Source organism: Cannabis sativa, chromosome X, assembly GCF_029168945.1.
Source record: "Cannabis sativa cultivar Pink pepper isolate KNU-18-1 chromosome X, ASM2916894v1, whole genome shotgun sequence".
NCBI classification, from domain to species: domain Eukaryota; kingdom Viridiplantae; phylum Streptophyta; class Magnoliopsida; order Rosales; family Cannabaceae; genus Cannabis; species Cannabis sativa.
Window position 1 is genome coordinate 46396731 of NC_083610.1, and position 22626 is coordinate 46419356.

The 22626-nt window shown below is 29.2% G+C and overlaps 2 protein-coding genes across 6 annotated transcripts; one reads left to right on the forward strand and one right to left on the reverse strand.

Moving 5' to 3' along the window:
• The first annotated feature begins 962 nt into the window (after positions 1-962).
• On the forward strand, positions 963-5107 carry LOC133032703 (putative pentatricopeptide repeat-containing protein At1g19290). Its single transcript, XM_061106867.1, has 2 exons — positions 963-4626; positions 4806-5107. Exon 1 carries the CDS (start codon positions 1183-1185, stop codon positions 3877-3879), a length of 2697 nt encoding a protein of 898 aa, XP_060962850.1. The 5' UTR covers positions 963-1182; the 3' UTR covers positions 3880-4626; positions 4806-5107.
• LOC133032704 (type IV inositol polyphosphate 5-phosphatase 3) lies at positions 4999-17662 on the reverse strand. Of its 5 annotated transcripts, none has more exons than XM_061106871.1 (13): positions 17484-17661; positions 11565-11631; positions 11303-11420; positions 11126-11200; positions 9744-9816; positions 9479-9583; positions 8350-9217; positions 8059-8243; positions 7797-7905; positions 6877-7019; positions 6453-6687; positions 6184-6288; positions 4999-5356 (listed from the first exon to the last, which is right to left on the reverse strand). In XM_061106871.1, exons 2-12 carry the CDS (start codon positions 11604-11606, stop codon positions 6226-6228), a joined length of 2016 nt encoding a protein of 671 aa, XP_060962854.1. In that variant the 5' UTR covers positions 11607-11631; positions 17484-17661; the 3' UTR covers positions 4999-5356; positions 6184-6225. The 5 variants fall into 5 exon arrangements, with proteins under 5 accessions (XP_060962854.1, XP_060962852.1, XP_060962855.1 ...); XM_061106869.1 differs by having other exon boundaries at positions 11303-11465; XM_061106872.1 differs by lacking the exon at positions 6184-6288 and having other exon boundaries at positions 17484-17662.
• Positions 17663-22626: the final 4964 nt, after the last annotated feature.

Genomic DNA, 22626 nt, shown 5'->3' on the forward strand with positions numbered 1-22626 from the left:
AAAAGTAGGCTTAACTAACAAATCAAAGAACACGAATAGCCTCTCGAGATTGAGCCTAATCATATCAGGATTAAGATCATTTGATCTAGGATCAACTAGGCGATATTGACTTGAATAGATATTACGGTAAGTTTAATAAATCTAAGTCAAAGTTCAATATCGGTCCCTTCCGATGCATACTCCATGCATCCAACCTGAGCTTTACTTTAACCAATGTTCTGGAAAGAACATAGTATTTCTCCAAATACAAGTAAACTCTTGTTGTAGATTATCATATCAGTAAAACCCTGTGTCTGATAAATCTAGGAAACTTTATTCACATAGTCATGTTTACTTTCCAATGTGTTGACGGCACAATAAACGGGATCAAGTATGTGAAAAGGGTTTCGGATGAATTTATACATTATGTACATATAATCATGAAATAAATCATGTGAACCATGCAACATTAAATGTTATTTCTGATCTATATTAATAAGTAAATCTGATTATATTGAAATGAGTTTTATTTAGGGCATAAAACCCAACAGACCCCAACCCCTCCGACCCCAACCCCAACCCGAAAGAGCAACCCCAGTCTCTGAAACTTTTTTTTTTTTTTTCCTGCGATTTGAGAGAGGGAAGAAGACAGAGGTCCGATGGTCGGACCTTGGGGGTCCGATGGGTCCGACCATCGGACCCATCGGACCCCCAAGGTCCGACCGGTTGTTTTTAATTTTTTTTTTTTTTTTTTCGCGATTTTGGAGAGAGAGGAAGAAAGAGGTCGATGGTCGGACCTTCGGGTCCGATGGGTCCGACCATCGGACCCATCGGACCCGAAGGTCCGACCGCTTTTAATTTTTTTTTTTTTTTCCCGCGATTTGAGAGAGAGGGGAAGAGAGAGGTCCGATGGTCGGACCTTGGGGTCCGATGGGTCCGATTGGTCGGACCCCATCGGACCCCATCGGACCCCATGGTCCGACCATCGGACCTGGGGTGTGGGATTATTGGGACCGGCTAGATAGAGAGAGAAAGAGAGATAGTTTTAGTTTGGGGGTATTTTTGGGGTTTTGAAAAAAAAGGTATAGTTTTTTTAGGGTTTAAATTATTGGTTTAGAAATCAAATTTTTTGATTTTCTAAGTATAGATTAACTTGACATGTCCACTCTTTCTCTTCCTAAAACTCTCTGATTCTCTCACCAAATGTTCATTCATTTCCGACACTTCTCCATTCGCCACCTCCACATCTCCAGGACCCTCCAATGGAAGCTCAGGGACGAGTACAAGCTAACCCAACCCGACCTAGTCCAACGCATCTCCACTCTTCTCCTTCTCCAACGTTTCGATGCACTTGCAAACCTCTCCTTCCACTTCTCAGACGAACTACTCGACTCCGTTCTACGAAATTTGAGGTTAAACCCTAATGCCTGTTTAGGGTTTTTCAGGTTGGCCACGACTCAACAAGATTTTAGACCTAATATAACGTCTTATTGTAGAATTGTGCATATATTGTCTAGAGCTCGTATGTATGATGAAACCAAAGCTCATTTGAAGGAATTGGTAACTGTGTGTAAGAATAATCACTCGGCTTTTTTTATTTGGCGTGAGCTTGTTAGTGTCTTCAAGGAGTTTTCTTTTTCTCCTACTGTTTTTGATATGATATTGAAGATTTATGCTGAGAAAGGTCTTACAAAGTATGCATTACATGTGTTTGATAATATGGGTAAATGTAGTAGCTTGCCTAGTTTGAGGTCTTGCAATTGTTTGTTGAGTAACTTGGTTAAAAATGGTGAATTTCAAACTGCTGTGCTTGTGTATGATCAGGTGATTAGGCTTGGTATTGTTCCTGATACTTTTACTTATTCTATAATGGTGAATGCATACTGTAAAGAAGGTAGAGTAGGTAGAGCTGAGGAGCTTGTTAAAGAAATGGAGAGTTCTGGTTTTGAGCCAAACACTGTTACTTACAATAGTTTGATTCATGGTTATGTTAGTTTGGGAGATTTGGAGGGTGCAGAAGGAGTTTTGAAGTTGATGTTCGAAAAGGGTGTTTCGAAAAGTGAAGTTAGTCATACAATTTTGATTAAAGGTTATTGCAAGCAATGTAACATGGAGGAAGCTGAAAAAGTTCTTTTGAGGATGAAAGAAGATGAATCTGTTATTGTGGATGAGCGAGCTTATGGTGTGTTGTTAGATGGGTATTGTCGAAATGGAAGAATGGATGATGCTATTAGGATTCAGAATGAGATGTTAAAGTTAGGCTTAAAGATGAATGTTTTCATTTGCAATTCTTTGGTTAACGGTTACTGTAAAACTGGTCAGATTGATAAAGCTGAGGGAATAATGAAGCATATGAAAAGCTGGCATGTAAAACCAGATTTGTTTAGCTATAATACTCTTGTAGATGGATACTGTAGGGAAGGTCGAAGTAGTGAGGCTTTCATGCTTTGCGAAAAGATGGTTCGAAAAGGGGTTGAACCAACTGTTGTAACTTATAATACTCTTCTCAAGGGTTTATGTCATGCAGGTGCTTTCAATGATGCTTTGCGTCTTCGGGATTTAATGGTGAAAAGAGGTGTGGCCCTTGATGAGATCGGTTATTGTACTCTGCTCGATGTGTTCATCAAAATGAAAGATTTTGATGGTGCAACGAGTCTATGGAAAGAAATTTTAGCTCGGGGCTTTAATAAGAGCAGTTATCTTTTCAATACAATGATAAACGGGTTATGCAAGATGGGAAAAATGGTTGAAGCGGAGGACCTTTTCAATAAGATGAAGCAGCTTGGATGTGCCCCTGATGAAGTAACTTATAGAACCCTGTGTGATGGATATTGTAAAGTTGGAAATGCTGACAGAGCTTTCAAAGTAAAGGACTTGATGGTTTCAGAATCAATGTTTCCTTCCATTGAAATGTACAATTCTCTGATTACTGGAGTCTTTAAGTCAAGGAAATTAAGTAAAGTGTCGGATCTTACTGCTGAGATGAACACTAGAGGACTGTCCCCTAATATTGTTACTTATGGAGCACTTATTGCTGGCTGGTGCAATGAAGGGATGATGGATAAAGCTTTTAATTTGTATTTTGATTTGCTCGGTAAGGGGCTTAGTCCCAATGTCGTTATTCATACCAAAATCATCAGTAGTCTCTATAGGTTTGGGAGCATTGATGAAGGAAGTGTGCTGTTACAGAAAATTGTGGATTTTGGTACTTTTCCAGATTGTGGAGCTTCTTTGCAGCCATGTAAAGCTACCATTAGGGATAATGAAATTGAAAAAATTGCAGATTTTCTCAATGAAAGTGCCAAGACTGTATCTTTGCCCAACAATATTGTTTACAATATAGCTCTTTTGGGACTCTGCAAATCCGGAAAGATTGCTGATGCCAAGAAATTTTTTTCTGCTTTGCTGCTTCGAAATTTTACTCCAGATAATTTTACTTATTGTACCCTTATTCATGCCACTGCAGCCACTGGTAATGTTAATGAAGCTTTCAACTTACGAGATGAGATGCTGAATAAGGGTCTGGTTCCGGTTCCTAACATTACTATATATAATGCTCTTATAAATGGCTTATGTAAGTCAGGGAATTTGGGACGAGCACAAAGGCTTTTCTATAAACTTCACCTGAAGGGTTTGACTCCAAATCTTGTGACCTATAATATATTGATAAATGGGTTATGCAAAACTGGTGATGTTGCTGAAGCTTTTAAGTTGAAAGACAAAATGATCAAAGAAGGCATTGTTCCATCTGTTATTACCTATTCTGCCTTGATCAATGCTCTTCGCAGGAAAGGAGATGTGGAAGAATCAGTGATGCTTTCTGCTATCATTATCAAAATGGGAATCAAGGCAAACCTTGTGAAAGACACAAATTTGATTCAAGATGATGTCAAAGTTTGAGAATATGCAAAAGGTCTTTGACCCTGATAGTGTGGTACATGATAAGAATTGTCATCTGTTGTTTGTGCCTTGCAATGCCCTGTAAAGGTCTCTGAAAAAGCTGTATCTTGATGCAACAGTTCTTGGTGATTTGCTTTTGTGCACTAAAATCTTCAGAAAGCTGTATACTGAAAATGGCTCTTATTAAGTGAAGAGGGGATACTTTGTGGCTTCACAATTAAATGGTCTACTACTTCTCCTTCTAAGGATGTCTTCTCAATCCGGTGGATGTAAGAACCATTTACCGAAAGAAGTATTAAGTTTCATTTGGCGAGACTTCCATGAGATACTACCCTCTTCGGTGGGTCATTACAAAAGAAAGGTTCTTGACCATTCCAACTGTCATGTGTGGGTGGTTATAGTCTTGATACTAATGGTCATGCTGTGTTCTGGTGTAGTGGTAGTTGGTACATTTTAAACTGCTAAAAAATCTTTCACTGGAAATCTTTTCAACAGATTACTCTCAAGACTTCTGAAGTGTTTTCTCAAATCCAAATTTGAGCTATTTCCCTTGTTGCATCTTGATATGTTTGGGGAACGTACACAGATTGTTCATGGTTGTTCTCTGGAAATAGTGGTTTCTCACATTCAAAGTCTTTTTGAAGATTTTAGTAAAGCTCATAGTTCCAACAACTGAAGTAAGGAGCATGTATGTAGTTCGAAATTCAACTGGAGAAGTCGTTGCATATCTTTCAAAATCATTGTCTGGTATGTTGGCCTAACTGTTGTAATGTACTTTTACTCAACTCTAGAGTTATAAATACCTACACATAATTTCATACAACTATATATTTGATCCATTACTTTTACTCCACTCTTGATATGTCATTGTTCACCACTATGCTTTCATTTTCTTACTTTTTGTTCTCTCTGTTTCGTATTTGCAGTAATCCAAACAGAAGTTATCGCTTTAATGGTTGCATTGGATCGGCCTCTTACGCTATGGGTTGCCTGCATTTTGATCTGAAGTTCGTGAATGACGAGCTAGTTTGGATAAATAATTTCTCTTCTTTTTTCTTTGATTTAATTAGGTTCTAATTATTTTTAACAATGTTTATTATTAGAAAAAACAAAAAACAATCAAGGGAAAGTAATGTTGTATTACAATAAATTACTAAAATACATTTTTGTATTATTATGTCTTCACACATTTTATACACACAAGAAATACAACTCAATATTGCTACAATGTTGTTCTAATTAAGATCTCTGAGTAATTTAATAGACCCCCTAATTATTTACAATAGTAAATGAAATATACACACTAGTAGTAGTGGAAATGGTGACAAAAATAAAATGATAAGAAAAAGAATGAACTAAATAAGTAATTGGTATTATTTCTTAGAAAATTTCACAAATTCTCACTCTCAATAATCAAACTCTCTTTTCTGTTTTCTCTAAGGTTTAGCTTCCATTAACGCTCCCAGTTAGATACTTCCTGCACAAGGAAAAGTTAATAAGTTGTATAAAAACCCGAAAACAAACATTTTATGAACTTCACAAATTATAGAGAAGAAGAAGAAACAATTAAGACTCATTGTCCTTCACATAGGGCTCCTGGCTTCAAACTCGAAAAAACTATAAAAATTTCCTACATCGGTAGCTAAGAGGAACTCGAACCTAAGGCCCAGAAAACTACAGTAAATCTCTATCTCGGTAGCCAAGAAGGATTCAAACCTCCAAACCACGTGTCTGACCATTTGAGTTAGAAGAGTGTTAATTACAACTTTCTATTACAACCTCCTAGTCAACCTTCACTTCCGAAATTACATTGAGAAATATTTTTTTTTTCAAATTTTTTTTCATAGCGGTATTCGTTATAGTTACAGTGACATTCCTATAAATTTTTGAAAAATTCTAAATAGTTTACAGCACCGAAAATAGAGTTCTTGATATTCTAGTTTACCACGCGCGTTCAAAAAACTTCAAACGTATTTTCGGCACTGTAAACTATTCGAAATTTTTCAAAAATTTTCAAGAATAATGTTGTAAGCATAACGAACACTCCCGTGAAAAAAAAATTTGAAAAAAAAATTCCGACATGTGTTTTCAGGCGTAGAGGTTGTAACAGGAGGTTGACGGTAGCACTTCTCTTTGAGTTATGGTATGCAAGCTTCGAAATTGCCTAAACCTATGGTTGAAAGAAAGGAATAACTGTGCTTAGGATTTTGGACACAACATAAGCAATGTAGGTTTCCATTTCTTTGCTTTTTCAACTGTGTTCATTAGCTTACTCGAAATAAGCCAAAAAGGAAATCCTTTTACCTACATGTACGCCTGTTGTTCGGTGAGGAGGCTTGACATGGATCAAGGGAAAACATACGAAGAAGTGTCGAGGTTGATAGGAGAAGCTCGAGCTCGTCTTATTCGCTACAAGCGAAAATGGGACATATAAACTATTTTTCGGTGTATCCTCATAGGCAGGCAAGAGCAAAAATAGTAGAGTATGTATAGAAGTGGAATGTGAAGACAAACTCTAACATGCACAATACAAGCCTATATTTTGGAACTTCTAATGTAACAAAACTACTCACCTGTATCAAATGTAAACTGCTCATTCCAACTTTAGTATCCATGTCTGTTACAATATCATCATTCTCAATCTCTGCATTAGTAAATGTGAGGGCACGTTGTAGCTTTCGAGAAGAAAACACCTCAACTTCAACCAAGTACGTCGCTGTCACAGGGCGATGATCAGAAAGTTTAAGTTCTGCCCGTCTATAGCTCAATTGCCTCAATCCTTTACCATAAGAAAGAATGCGATCACACCTGATAGAAGAAGGTTCAAACTTAATTTGATCACTTCCCAAATTATTAATGGCAAAGTATATGCACTTTAGTCTTTCGAAAAACAGGGAAGGAAAAACAAAAACCGAAGTAAAAACCTGATTCATTATTGGCAGAAAGATCACTTAAAATTGAATTCGAAAAAGAGCACAATAAAAGCAGATAATATACCATGCTGGAGTTCGTCTCCCAGCTTTCGGTTCATCACCAATGTACTTGTTAGAATTGATCTCGTATTTATAAGTTGGTGGAAATCTTAAAGCACCCTCAGACCATCCACCAAATGCTCGACCTTTTCTAAGCTCTCGAACAAGCTGCGAAAAATATTTCAAATGTCTTAAGAAGCTACAGAAGATCTTACTGCTTAAATCAACTTGAAAGTAATAAATTTAGAGAAGCAATAAAAGTGCAGTTGCTCTATAAACCAGAATTTCATCTTTAATTACACGTAATTTCGAGACTAACAAAACTCTAACAAATCCTTAGAAAGTACCCATGAGAGCAAATTATAAGCCTAACCACTGCATCTAAATGAATCACTGATCTTTCTCCATCTATTATTTCAATACATAACTAAAGTTTGTAAAATTCAACTGAATAGTTTGAACTACGAAAGCATATATGGCGTAACACCACGAGACCTGGGATTTGTTTTAAGCCACACAAGCAACAATGTGTTCTTCATTTGAAAGTTCAATACAAAACAGTTTTTTTCGTTCAGTTATACTACTTACTAATACAGTAAGAAATATATTGTGGACATTGTCCTACATTGAATAAATGGTAAAGTATTGAGCCATATATAAGAATATGGGCTGGCTACTCCACTCATTACCAATTGGTTTTGAGATGTAACCCCATGATTCTCAATAATGTATAAGGTAAATTTTTCAGATCACAGTCAATTGGGATTGAACATGTATTTTCTAGTGCATATCAGAAATAAAAGCATGATAATAAATCTTAACTAGTAAGACATGGAGAGTGGTTTAAACTTCAAAACCGCCAAATACATAGGCATAAGCTTATTCATAGTTAATGAAGAATATGTACACATTAATCAAGTCCTATATGAAGAAATACAAACCCACCTGGTCACTTTCAATCAACTCAGCCCACATCTTCTTCGAAATTAATTCTCTTACTTTTTCATGTGGCAAATTGATTCGGTAATTCAGATCCCCTAACCAAATAATTTTTCTGCAAGAGAAAAGCAATAGAGTATTACTTAGTCATAGTCTAACACAAGGGTAAGATACACAAAATCATGTTCAATCCAAGTCAATCTAATTCAATTACTGAAATGAATGACAAAAGTTGAATTGCATAAAACGAAATTCCATAAGTACTCACTCGTGGTCCCGAATGCTTTTGGGAAGGCCTATAGAGGAAACTGAATGGAAACGACTTCTTCGATGTATTTCTTGGACATCGGTGTTTCTTTTAAGTTTGTCTACTTCTTTTTCACCTGATGTCAAATGAGTGCATATGAAACAAAACATTGTCTGATAAATAGACATGCTCACAGAAACTGATCCCTGAAATGTCGATAAGCAAATGAAGTTATTTTAAGCAAAATCGGTTCACAATGAGTAAAATATAGTAAAACTTGTTTTGTTGAGAAAAAATAAGAGAAAAGCTTACCTTGTTACCAATGTAACCCATAACACCAACACCAACAGTAGACACCTTGACATTCTGAATGTGTCTTCGCAAGCTCCTACGAACCCATATGGTAAGGAAAATACCAACCATCTGCTTACTTACTATCCTTACAAACGATGATCTTCGTTTTCGCTTCATAAGAGATTCGAGATCAATTTCTGCAAGCAAAGCTAGATCTGATGCTCCATCTGTTGACTTGAAAGAAGTATATGTTCTAAAAGATTTTGATGGTTTGAATGATTTAGTTGGCTTAAAGGAAGTTGGTCTCTCTAACAAATGTTGTGATAACAAGTTTAATGGAGGCTCTGGCCAACTTAAACCAATCCTTTCAGTTCCACTAAGCATCTTTTTTAACTTCACATTAGCTAGACCTTGTTCGATTAATAGATCATCGTAAGTTTTTAAACAATTAAGTCGATTCAACCTCTTTGAAGAAGAATATTGCCTGCTTAGATTTGCTTTGCCAACCATTTCAGCATCCAAAATCACATCCTCACTTGTGCTTTGATCTGTTGCTTCAACATCAAAATCATCCTTGCAGTTACAGAACACTTCTGATGCTTCTTCATTTATTAATGGATGAACTTCTTCACCAATATCATAGAGTTCGTCGTTTAAATCACTATCGCTATCACTATCAACTAATATCTCTTCTTCAATATCAGGTATATCATCAGATGGCTTAAACTTTGAAGGAGATGGAGGATCACTGAACGATTTAATCTTGTTTGTTGTAGGTCGAATCCTATTAAGTGTTTCTCGAATAATATTTTCCCACATTGCAACCGGGCGCTTGTCTTCAGCACCAAAGATATTTCCAGCATTTAGTGGCACAATCTCTTGAAGCCTGGTTATTGAAAAGCATTTGTAAGAGCATGATCTCTTAACTTTTCTAATGACATTGTCTTTTTCAATACCGAATTATTTGTTAGAACAGTTTGACTATCGACATTTAGAGTTGGAAAAATGCTACCCCTTTGTTTATTTTTGCTAACAAAAGTGGAAAGCTAGCATGGTTAAAATGATAGTAATTTGAGAACATTATCCACACATAATCAAAACATGAAATGCATAAGAAATTCAGAAAGAAAAAGGGTAAAATACTTACCCGAGCACATATATATCAGCTGGATCGGTGATGCCTATCCATTCATCAATGTCAAGGTCTTCCGGGGGAAGTTTTCCTCCTACATTCCATGTCGCAACGCATATTCTATAAAAAAGAGAACAAAAAAACATGGAAAAACAAAGACAAGTGATTAGCACAGTCCAATAATAAACAAATACTCTTTCTTGGCACTAATAAGAATCAGTGCAACTAAGATTTAGACTTACATGTAGACTTGGAAAAATAGGGAGCGGGTGCACTGTACCTGAGTTCCTTTGAGTTTATATATTGTGCTCTAAATGTTTCTGATTTTCGTCTTCGCAACCTTGGAAGAGTATCTGAATTTTATTTTACAAACAAGAACACAAGAACTGAAGAATGAAATACATGACAAAGCTTACTAAATATTGAAACTATATAAACACATGAAAGAGCTTATTTAATGTTAAAATCATGAAATTGTTAACATGGTATGTAACACCAACTAGTACCTACCAAGAAAAGGGAAGAAGAAGAAGATTAAAACAGTTCCAATTTCAAGATAATTAGCAATAACATTTTGAGTTTATAGCATATATTGAGTTAGATATCCCAATAACACAATTACATATCAAGTGTTATGGTTTTAATTTGATCCAATTTTTTAAATTAAATTGATATCTAATGATCCTTCATCACAATATTTTTCCACTTTTTATTTTTCTTTCTCTTTTAATTTTTATTTTTAGAAATTATGTATGCTTTTTTATGCAAATTGAGAAGAAATTCCTCATAATTTCAGAGAATAAAACCATATTTGTTAGCAGACTTTTACTCTCACAAAACATCCAATACCATTTGTATAAAATTATCAAATGGATCTTAAGATGGACTAAATAAAATGTGAAGATGGAAGATTGTGATTATAATGAAGAAACATTTTTCATAGCTTTTAATATTATTATTCATGGTTTATAAAAACAACTAATGCATAATAAAAAATATAGAGTAAGCAACTAAGAATACAAATAGTTATTTATTTATTTAATAATATATTTACTTGTACTCATTAATAATTTAAATGAGTGAGCATATATTAGATATAAAATTTTATCTTTTGTCAAAAGAGAGAGAGAGAGAGAGAGAGAGAGAGAGAGAGAGAGAGAGAGAGAATGCAGGTTTAACCATCTGTATTAAAATATTCCAAAACTACCTCATTATTTTACAAAAGTTACACCAAAATAAATGTTATAAAATATTACAAAACTACTATTTTAGCTATATGTAATCACATAAATTATATATTTACATTCTGTTAATAAGACATACAAAAAGTTAGATCTTTCACAATCCTAATTAGACCAGTTGGTTAAGATTATGCAGAAAAAACATGTTGCCATAACTGAACAAATATGCTTCTTACAAATGAAAATGACAAGAGAAACTTCCAAAAAACAGCCAATAATTGACAAGTGTTATTGGATTTTGCTCTGTTTCAAAATTGTGCAGAGCTGCCTTATACTCATTCATTCTCTCTTCTCAACCAAATTCACCAAAATTTCAAAAGCAATAGTAAAAAGTACTGTAGCAGTAGATCCATTATACTTAATTATATAATATATATATAAATTTCAGAAAATGTAAAATTTCTAGGAATGGAAATATTACCATTAGGATCATCCATTCTATCATCTTCTTCATTCTCTCTCCCAAACCTTGATTTCCTTGAACGTTGAGAAAAATCTGAGCAAAGAAAAAAAAAATGATTTTTCTTTTCAATCAAGGAAAATCTCAAAATGGGTTATTCAAAGTATAATTTAGAGTGAGTTAGAGAGTGAATCTAACCATTATCGGAATCGGAATCGTTATCATCATCGTCTTCTTCTTCAGGATCGGCACTATAATCTGAATTCTTATCACTGATATTCAACAATTTCCTCATCACAACTTTGGGCCAGAAGAGCTGTAGGCACGACCAATCGAAACAACACAATTCAGCCCAACTTCTCTGCAAAGTTTCTCACTTTCGCAAAATTCAACCAAAACCCACAAACCAAATACATAAAAAAAAAAAAAAAAAGCAAAAGCTCAAGAAAAAGTGTTGTACCTCCGAATGGTGCCTTGAACCTTGTTTCATCTGTTCAGTCATGGATGAATAACAACAACAACAACAACTAATTTGAAAGCAAATGGAATATTGAATGAGAATCAGAGCTCAAAAGGGGGTTTCTTTCTGCTATTAAAAGATAGACTCTGTCTAATCACCATTAATGTCCAAAAAAAAAAAAAGGATAGTGCAGAGAGTACAGAGTCTACATTGGACTTGTTATATATATATATTCTTTCATTTAAGAAATAAAATCCAGCCACCCCATGAAGATTACGGAAGCAAACACGCAAAAGGGTCCCCACATAAATACGAATGATGGTGAATTTTGGCTTTGATTTTTCTTCTTTCTTTCTTTTTTGGTTTTTGATAATAATAATATGAATATGAACACCAACTGTTTGTTTTTATTACTCAATTAAATCTTATCAAATTTTAAAAGGGAAATTTTGGGATATTATAGATTAGGATAAATTATATCCTTACACAAATTTGACACTAGGAGCCAAATTGGTGATTTATTTTTAAAATATAGTTCACTTTTATAAAAAAAATTATTTTAATTGTGTGCAACAAAAATAATTTAAATTTGTAAAAGTTAATCTAAATTTAATTACAATGATATAATACAAAATTTACATCACAATAAATTTATTATTTTTATATTTATTTTATGTCATTTTTAATATTTTATCTCTAATTATTACATTATACTATTAACTTTTTATATTTATTTTTTATTATTTTATATAATAAAGTTAATGATGAAGTTAAATTTTATATCAAAATTTATAATTGTGTACTCAAACACAAATTAAAAATTAATGTAAATATATTATAAAATTATGTTTTGTATTAAATATAATACAATTATTTTGGATCAACCAATTAAGATGAATTTCACTTACATAAGTGTGTACCAACTTTATGTGTAATTTATTATATGAGAAATGTTAAAAAGCATCAATTCGCCCAACCTTAGGCATAGGCGGACTAGGCTTGTGTCTAGGGCCCACCTAAGTTATGGGCCAAAAAAATCTTCCCCTCTTAAAATTACATATTTTTTATTGATTTTAAAAAAAATACATTTTTTTAAAATAAGGGCTCAAGAATATTTTTTTATAGCCACTAAATTTCAAGGCCTAACCTAAGTCCAATAATATTTTTTAGGTTATTATTGATGTAATTAAGTGTCAAATCTCATTTAAATTAAGATAATAAATTTTAAAAAATTTACTAATCAATCGTTGAGCGACACAGTGATACTATAACAATGCTCTTATTATATGAATTAGTGGATTGGTGAATTAGACCCAATCACATGGCTTCAATAGTATTGGTTGTCAAAAAAAAAATAGTATTGGTTGTCAATTAATTTCCTCTTCATTTCCTAATCCCACAATTTTGACCACCTTAATTGCTTTTTACTTTTATTAATTATATTATTTTTTAGAGATTATTATTATAATTGTATGTGATTAGTGCTTAATCATAGTATAATGTCATGTGGCTTAGTGATGGCATTATTAAATCTATTATGTGTGATTAGAGACTATTAAAATTATAGCATGGTACAATTATTAACACAATTTAATATCCATTCTTACATATTTTAATTTATTACAAATATGAAAAATTAGTAATCACCCAATTTTACACCCATTATTAGAGCCTATACTTTGAGTAATAAAATCCTAGTTTTGAGTGAAATTTTAAGTGAACAACATTTGTCTCATACGTGTTGGAACTATATAAATTGATGTACTTAGTTGTGTTAGGAAATCTCAACAACCCAATATCCTTGTCTACATATCCAAACACTTCAAGTTTAAAATGAAGTAAGACTTATCTTATTATCTATCTAATGAATTAAATATAGTTTCTAGATCATATAAGCTTATCTATCTATTTTGTGGTATCCAATGAATTTAAATAATATTTTCTACAATCCAATCTTACTTTACAAAGCAAATAAAAGTAATAAAGAGTTTTCCAAGTAATTATAATAAAAGCTTCTTTCATTTACTCTTTTTTTCTTTTTCTTTTCTAAGTGTTAGATTTTATTTGTGAAAGTTTCAAGAAACCGACCAAGAAAGAAGAGAAAGAAAAATGTATCATTTTCATCCTTTAAAATTTAATGAGTGGATAGGTGGTGGGAGACCAATTCAATTCAATCCAATAAAGAATCAAACTTTATAAATAAAAATTAAAAAATCTTATTGTAACCTTAGCTAGTTACAAAAACAAGCATATTGGGTTTTTAAAGTTGACTTAGATTAGAACTTAAAGAAATGGTGTGAAAGTGTCAATCTTTTTTCAAGCCAATTGGCATTTTGGGAAGCACCCCACTTTTGGCCAATTTTTTTTTAATTAATTCATTAATTGATATTTTTCATTCCAAAATAGTGTGAAAGAAGAAGAAAAAGAAATTATTATTCAAACACAATGATTGTGAATAGAAGAAAAATATGGAGCACAAGTTGGGAATAAAAACAAGAAGCACCATCATCTATGTGGTGTTTTTATTGATAGTTGTTGTATTTATTTTATGACATTATTATTAATCATATAATTTTTTTTTTTGGGTATCTAGTGGTATCTATCTATATAAGAAGACTATTCAATCTAGATCTACAAGAATGAAAGTTGATAGACACAACTGACAATCTGACACTACTATATTATATGTACTTATATAATTAACAAGGCCATACCTTGTATGCAATACAAGGTTCCATGTGGATACTAATAAAACTAACCAACACATTCACTATTATATAGTAAGTATTGATATTATTATACACTAGCTACTAGCTAGTAATATGTATTATGAATACTTCATATATTTTATAATATTATTAAAATAAAATATATAAAATTTGATATTAATTTTACCAGTGGATACCTCATAATAGTAGATATTAGTAATATTAGGGTCGGTTTGAATTAGGCAAATTAGACCTGCATCTAGAGCTCAAAACAAAACGACATTTATTTTAAAAATACATGTTTACTACATTTTCTTTTAAAAAGGTCCTAATAAATTTGGTGTTGATTATTAGTATTTCCTAATAAGTCTCCGTAATTAATATTTTTAATTAAGGATGACAATTTATGTACATATGTTATGTTTTTATCATATCGAGATTCATGTATTATAAATATTAACCCAACCTAAATATAAATAATTGTGCCAAAAAATAAAATCTAAATATGATCTATTTATAGATGGGTTGATACAACACGAACGACTCGTATAACTCATATATAAATTGATACATTTCAAATGGAATCAAATATGCTAACTCATTAATATGTTAATAGTCTGTTGGACATATTTATAACATATTTAATACATTTATGGTCTATTTAGCATATTAAGATTCTAAATTAATTTTAAATAGGTCATGAATATTCTCTTTGTATTAGTCATGTAAATCTAAACACAATCCATTTATTAAAGTATGGGTTAAATAAGTCAATAAAAAAAATGATACAATTACATTTAAAGTAAATCTAAATCTGTAATTTCGAACCAATTTCAAATTATATTACTGTGTCTGAGCCATTTTGTAACATTTCTCTTAAATATAATTATTTGATAGATTTGTACTTAATAAAATACAAAAATATAAAAGAAGAACAAGAAGACTAAAAAGAGCCACTAAAGAGGAATCTAACAAAATGGTTACACACACCTATAAATATTTATAATCCAACTATCTCTATTCAATTATTATTTATTTTGGTGGAATTCTTTTTATTAGTTGTAAATATTATATAATTTATTGTGCTAGACCTAATATTATTGTAGTTAGTTCAAATTAAGGTTGCTATTAAAAAATTTATATACATATTATTATATGTATTTCTCAATTCTATTATAGATAAATAAAACAATATATTAATAGAAAATCTTACTATATTTTCCATTTGTTATATTTACTAATTAATTAGATGGCTTACAACAAGTATAGTTAGTGGAAAATGCTTGTAGAAAATAAATTAATAAAATTAAGTAATAAAATATTTAAATTTACACTGAAAATATAATTAATTTTTTTTTTTTTTAATTTTACAGTAGGGACCATTATTGACTCAGAATGTAATGGGTCAAAAATAGCATGAAAATAAAACCAAATTAGAATTATAACTTTGATAGACCTTCTTCTTCAGTATCCAATGTGCTTCTATAATTTTTCTGTGGGGAATATATATACTCAAATAATTTGAAATGACACCTCAAAACCAACAAATTCTAATAAAATGGATTATTATTATTATTATTATTATTATTATTATTATTATTATTATTATTATTATTATTATTATTGGTCTTTAAAGTCTTTACATGCATCTCTTAATTAAATTAAATACAATTCATGAGTAATGTTAAAGATATTATCTCTACGTTATCATGAGTTTTCTCATTATTTAATTAGTAAATTAGACATTACGTCAATTAAATTTAATAATATTATTTTTACAATATTGATCCAAATCATCATGACAACTCAACTCACTAAAACATTATTCAAAATCACTAAACTAAGAAAACAAAAAAGCTTAATTACTTTTTTCTCAAGTAAAAATAATAAAACATGGAAAAAAAAAGTATACTAAAATAAACCATTAAATGCTTTAAAAAACAACATTTTTTTTTCTTAACTCCTATTTTTATGGGTCTTAAGTTATAAGGGCATGTTTGGGGACAACAAGAAAAAGAATAAACTAATTAAAGCCAAGATCAAAAAACATAATTAAGTATTTTTTTATATATATATATATATATTAATGAATAAGGGTATGAATATTTATGGTATTTATAGCAAAAGGTGGAGATCTAGCATTAAATAGCACACAAATCCATCAAAAAAGAAAAAGAAAAATGTTAAAGGGCACCGATGCCTAGCAGCCTCCTATGTGTCAGTATCGCTATTGGTCCTACTAAGTATCAGGTTCAACATAGTTTAATATAATAGATTTTAGGGTGTATCGTTAGCTAATCGCAACGTCACATGTCTAAAAAATGTTAAGCACCACTGGTACATAATAGCAATGCTAAATCTTTTTTTACAAATTTGACTCATTTAATAATCTTCTTTCTTCATTGTGTTTTTTTTTTTTTATATATTTGTATATATATAATTGCTTTTGTTTTTTTCTTTCTAATTTGTTTTTGTGTATATAATGTATGTCTGGGTTTTTTTTGTCTTTTCAGTGTTTAGACACACTCACCTCTCTCATGGCTAAAATTCAGAAGATTTGAAACTAATTACATTTTCAATATTTTTGGTTTAATTTTCTATTTCTTAATTATTATTTTCTAGCTTATAACTCTTAAATTTCCTTTCTAATTAATAATAATAATAATAAATATGTCTCATAAAATACCATGCACACCACAAACCGGTTCATATAAAATAATAGTAATTAATTTCGATATATATGTTGAAGATAATTAAAAAAAAAATTATGATTTGATAAAATTTCTATATTTAGAAAGAAAAAAAAAATATATACAAAGCAGTACCACACCAGAGTGAGAAATCACAGTTAATGAAATTTACTCATTGCTTTAGAAAAAAAAAAAAAAGTATATAAAATATATATTATCTTAAGGTTCAATAAGATTAATTATTTAAAGAGAATAATAATAACAATAATAATTAAAAAAGTTCAGAACTTTGAACTGAAAATATCCCAGATTGTGATTTCTCTAACTAAACCACTATGTTTGAAGATAATTTTGTTAAAATAAATAAAAAAAAAATCTTTTATTTATTTTCTTGCTAATACCCTGTTTGGTTGCCATGAAAATTTAAGAGATAGAGAAGAAAGTGATAGATCCAAACAAGAAATTAACAAAATGAACTATAATTAATAAAATTAAGATCATATATATATATATAAACATACCTTTTTGTGTGTATATATAGAAATAATTTCCTTCTCTAAGGATCTTCTTTGAAGAAAATTGAAACTTGATGAGAGCTTATTCTCTTCTCCAATAAATTGATCATATAAATATATATATACATATATATTTGAGTTTTGTGAAATTGTGAGGTCTTTTTTTTTTCTTTTGAGAGAGAGAGACTCAGTTATATTTTGGGTCTCTTATATATATATATATGTAGGAACCCAACAAAGCCCAGTTAGGCAGTGGTCACCACTTACTTTTCACTATTTTCCATTAAAAACATTTTTGTCTATAAATGGTTTTTTTTTATTATTATTTATTTAATATTATCTTCTTCTTTTTCTTCTTTTTTATACTTTTTTTGTCAATAGTGGACACAGTTTCTCAACCAATCAACATTGTTTTTCCAATAATGAATAATAAACAAATACAAACTACAAAGTAGAATAGAAAGTATTTTGTATATATATATATATACTAATCTCTCATTTTCCTAGTAAATGAATGGAAATTCAGTAAATGCATAACAGCAAAAGGGTACTACTACATTTTGGGGCCCATTATATAGCTTTTTTGAAAAAAGAAAAAAAAAATACTCCATTTCAACAAAAAAATAAAAATAGAAATATGGGAAAAGTTTCATTATATCACCTTTTGAAAAAAAGAGTATTGTTATTAATAGAGTCGGTCTTGAAATATAGTGGATTAGGAAAAAATATTTATGGATTTTTATTTAGAAAAAAATGTAATATTTTTTAAAATTAATAAATATATATATAATTTCAAAAGATAAATTTTTTTTAAGATAATTACATAAGGTACCATTTTTTGTAAAAAAAAAATATTTTTACGTTTAAATAATTTTTTTTTTACATTTTTACAGTTTATCGTAGAAATAACACGAAAACAACAAGAAAACTACATAAAAGTAACATGAAAATAACATTTAAATAAGAGTAATTTACGGCATAAATACTTAAGTTTAACTCCTAGTTGTAAATAAATACCTAAGTTTAATTTTTGGCGGTAATAATACTTAAGTTATATTTTTGGAACTCTGTAGGTACTTAACTGTTAAAATATTATGTCATTATCCACGTATCATTTTCTTATTAGTATATTTTAATTAATTTTTTTTAAAAAAATAAAAATTTAATGACTTGGACCAATTAGGAATTGTCACGTGACAATTTACTTTACAAAAGTTTCTGAATTATAACTTAGGTATTATTACCGCAAAAAATTAAACTTAAATATTTATTTGCAACTAGGAGTTAAACTTAGGCATTTATGCCGCAAATTACTCTTTAAATAATGTCAAAATAATAACAAAAAATAACATAAAGATAACAAAAAATCAACAACAAATTAACATGAGTACAATATAAAAACACCGTATTTTATGTGAATAAAATAAAAAAAATTGTAAAAATATTTAAAATTCTGTAAAATTGTATTTTTATAATTTTTTTTGTTGTTTTTGTGTATGTGTGAAATAATCTCATGTATGACATATTTAAAAAAAAAAAAAATCTAATGATATATTTTAAAGAATAGTACAAAAACTTATACTAAGAGTGCTCTCGGTTCAGTATAGATGGCATAATAATAATAATAATAATAATAATAATAATAATAATAATAATAATAATAATAATAATAATAAGTATTAAAATCAAACTGATTTAAAAAAAAATCATAGAAATGATGTTCATACACTTGTAATTTATGTTTGTTTGATGATTGTATTAATTGGATATATTTATTTAATCAAATGTAATAATTGATTTTTTACCAATTTTCTTTAAAAGAAAAAAGATAATACAAAATGACTAAGATACATAGCCTATATTTTCATCATTAAAATCTATTGGTTGACATAAATATATAGTTTATGTCAATATCAAAGCAAAGTAAGATATATTTGCAAATCATTTATAATTATGAGAAAATGTTGAAAAACAACTCATGAATAACGTGAGCAGAAAGTGACCCTTGGTTTCTTAGTAAGTAATATATCTATTCTATTGTGCTTATATAACATAAATTAAAATTGATGAGAAATTCATGGGTAATTTTTTATTTATATCAAAAATAAAATAATTTATTATTAAAAATAAAATAATTTATGAGAAATTCATGGATCATTTTTTATTTATATATAATAAAATAAATCTCATTAAATCCAAAAAAAATACGATTAGATTTTTACTGTTGTACATCTATCTACGATTGGATTTTTTTTAATTATTTATTATATTCATTTTTCTATTACAATTTAAACATTCCCATGGGATCACGCATAATATTCCAATTCACACTTTTCTTTTTTCTTCTTCACAATTTAATAACAAAATATATAAGTAATAATAATAATAAAAAAAACGTGACTTTTATCAAAGTTCACAAAACCAAGCATCAATGGCGAAAAAAACCCAACAAAGTTTACAGCTAACAAATGATTGTAAGTGTTCGGCATATGCATTAGTTTCCAGGAGCAAAATTTTTTAAGGCTACGTATATATGCTGCAAACACAATATACAAAAAATAAAGAAGAATATGGAAGAAAGAAGAGACCATTATTCACATCTAGAAAGGCAGTAGAGATAATACTATAAACTTTTCATTTTTTTTTTATCAATTTTTTTTTCTTTTTGAATAAAGATAAATATGAAATTTTAATCGTATAGAGTTTTATTTTAATAAAATATAGTATTTTAAAATAATTTAATAGTATTTTGCTATAGAATACTATCACTTTTTGTTAAACATGGTTTTTACTTTTTTGTCGACACTACCATATTCAATTTATCAACGAAAAAATAATCCAGATATATGCGGACTCGGTTAGAATAAAAAGTACAAAATACAAAAATTACACTTTTGTCTCTATCGAAGCAAATGAAGATTGAAATCCACCAATGACTATCATTAGTTTTCTTATCTACAATTTTTAGACAAATGCTATCTTCAATTATCAACAATTTAGAGATTGATTTTTAATTTTCTTTTTATCTTACACCCATTTAAGTAATGTTTCTTTAAGTATTGGAACATCAATTTTTAATTTATTTTTGGATTAACTTAAGAACATATTTGAATCATCAAGCTTTCTCAAACACTAATATATTGCATTTGGTATTCATTAATATCGCATGTAACTTTTTGCTAGTATATATATATTTCGAAATCTTACGAGTAATAATTTATACTTACCAAATTACATACATTTTTTCAAAAAAAAAAAAAGTTAATTACAGCATAATTAGTGCTAATGAATCAATGATAATTCATCAATAATTAGTAACAAATTGATTTTTTTTGGACTAATTCATACAAATAGTATGTAGCTACATATTGTTAATGTGATTATAATTAATTGATAAATTAATAAGTTTTATATATACAATATATTTTTAATTTTATCACTTGGGTTTATGTATTAATTTAACACCCTTTGCTAATTACATAAGATAATTCGAATATTTGAGGAGCCAATATAAATGTACGTACATTACTATTAATTGATAAAAGTGTTAAATAAATTAACAATATGAAATTAATAAGATCAAAGAATTATTATTATTATTATTACTACTATTATTGTTAGTTATTATCATTATTATTGTTTTGATAGTTGTTTTTCTCGTTTATGTTGTGTGATTTGTTTATTCATTTTTTCTAAACTAACTTTTTTTTCTTTTGCAAAATATAATCACCACTTTTTTATTTTTTAAGGGTTATTTACTTATTTATTTATTATAAAAATTACTTTTGACGTATATAATGTTAATTTATTTAAACAATAATATCATCATCATCGACGTGCATATCCATTAGTGTAGATTCTATAACTTTTTTTTTTTTTCAGGTAATATTCTATAACTTTAATTTCATACTTTTTGATCAATTATATATATATATATATATATATATATATTTTCTTTTTCGAATATATCATACATTCATTATTGAGATTATTTCATATATACACAAAAACAATAAAAAAAATTACAAAAAAACGGTTATACTTAATTTAAAATATTTTTACAATTTTAATGATTTTATTTACAAAAAATACGGTCTTTTAATATAAGTTTATGTTGTACTCTTGTTATTTTGTTGTTGATTTTTTGTTATTTGTATATTATTTTTTGTTGTTGTTTGGATGTTATTTTTCTGTTACTTTTATGTAATTTTCTTGTTATTTTTCGTGTTATTTTTATAAAACACCATAAGAATATAAAAGAAATCTTTAAATGTAAAAATGTAAAAAAAAAAAATCAAAAAATAGTGCATTACGTAATTATCCCTTCATTATATATTAAGTACTATACATGCATGTCCTAATCATAAAAAAGAATTTTGAATTTCAATATCTAATAATTGTTAGGTTTATTTTTATATATTTTTAGAGTCTATATATATAGTGTGTATTTTAGTATTTTTATTACTTTATTGTTCGAATTTATGCTTAGTTTTGTTTTTGTTATGTTTTCAGGAGAAATGAATATGTGACAAATCACACTTATCAATGATTATCAACAAAAGATCTTTCAATAAAAATTAGATAATAACAATCCTATTATATTCAATTTAGAATAAAAGGAAATAATCAAACGACCAATCATAGCAATAACAATCGTAACAATCAATTGCATCATAAATCATAGGGCCAATAAAAATATGAGTCTCTCTCAGATTTGAACATAGACAAGGATATAGTCATGCTACTTAGTATCAACACAAACATGCTCTGAACCAGTTGAGATTCTACTAATGTCCTAAAAAGAAAACAAGACGAAAATCCCCTACCATGAATGAATAAAGTCCGACTACCATAACAACAACAAGGTTGTGTAGCAACACTATTATTGAAAATAAAAAAAAAAACATAAAAAAAAAAACATATTAAATAAAACTAAAAGGATTAATCTTAGTGAAGATCCAATCTAAAACCAATGAGCAACTCAAATGTTCGAGACACAAGATCTAAAGAAAGAAAATGGAGAAGAAATGAACACTCAAACAAAAGAATAGCAACAACGCCAATGAAATCATAAATAGTGTGGGAATCGATAAGATCCGACTAGAGCCACCAGGGCCGATCCTAAGGTATATGGGGCCTAAGGTGAAAT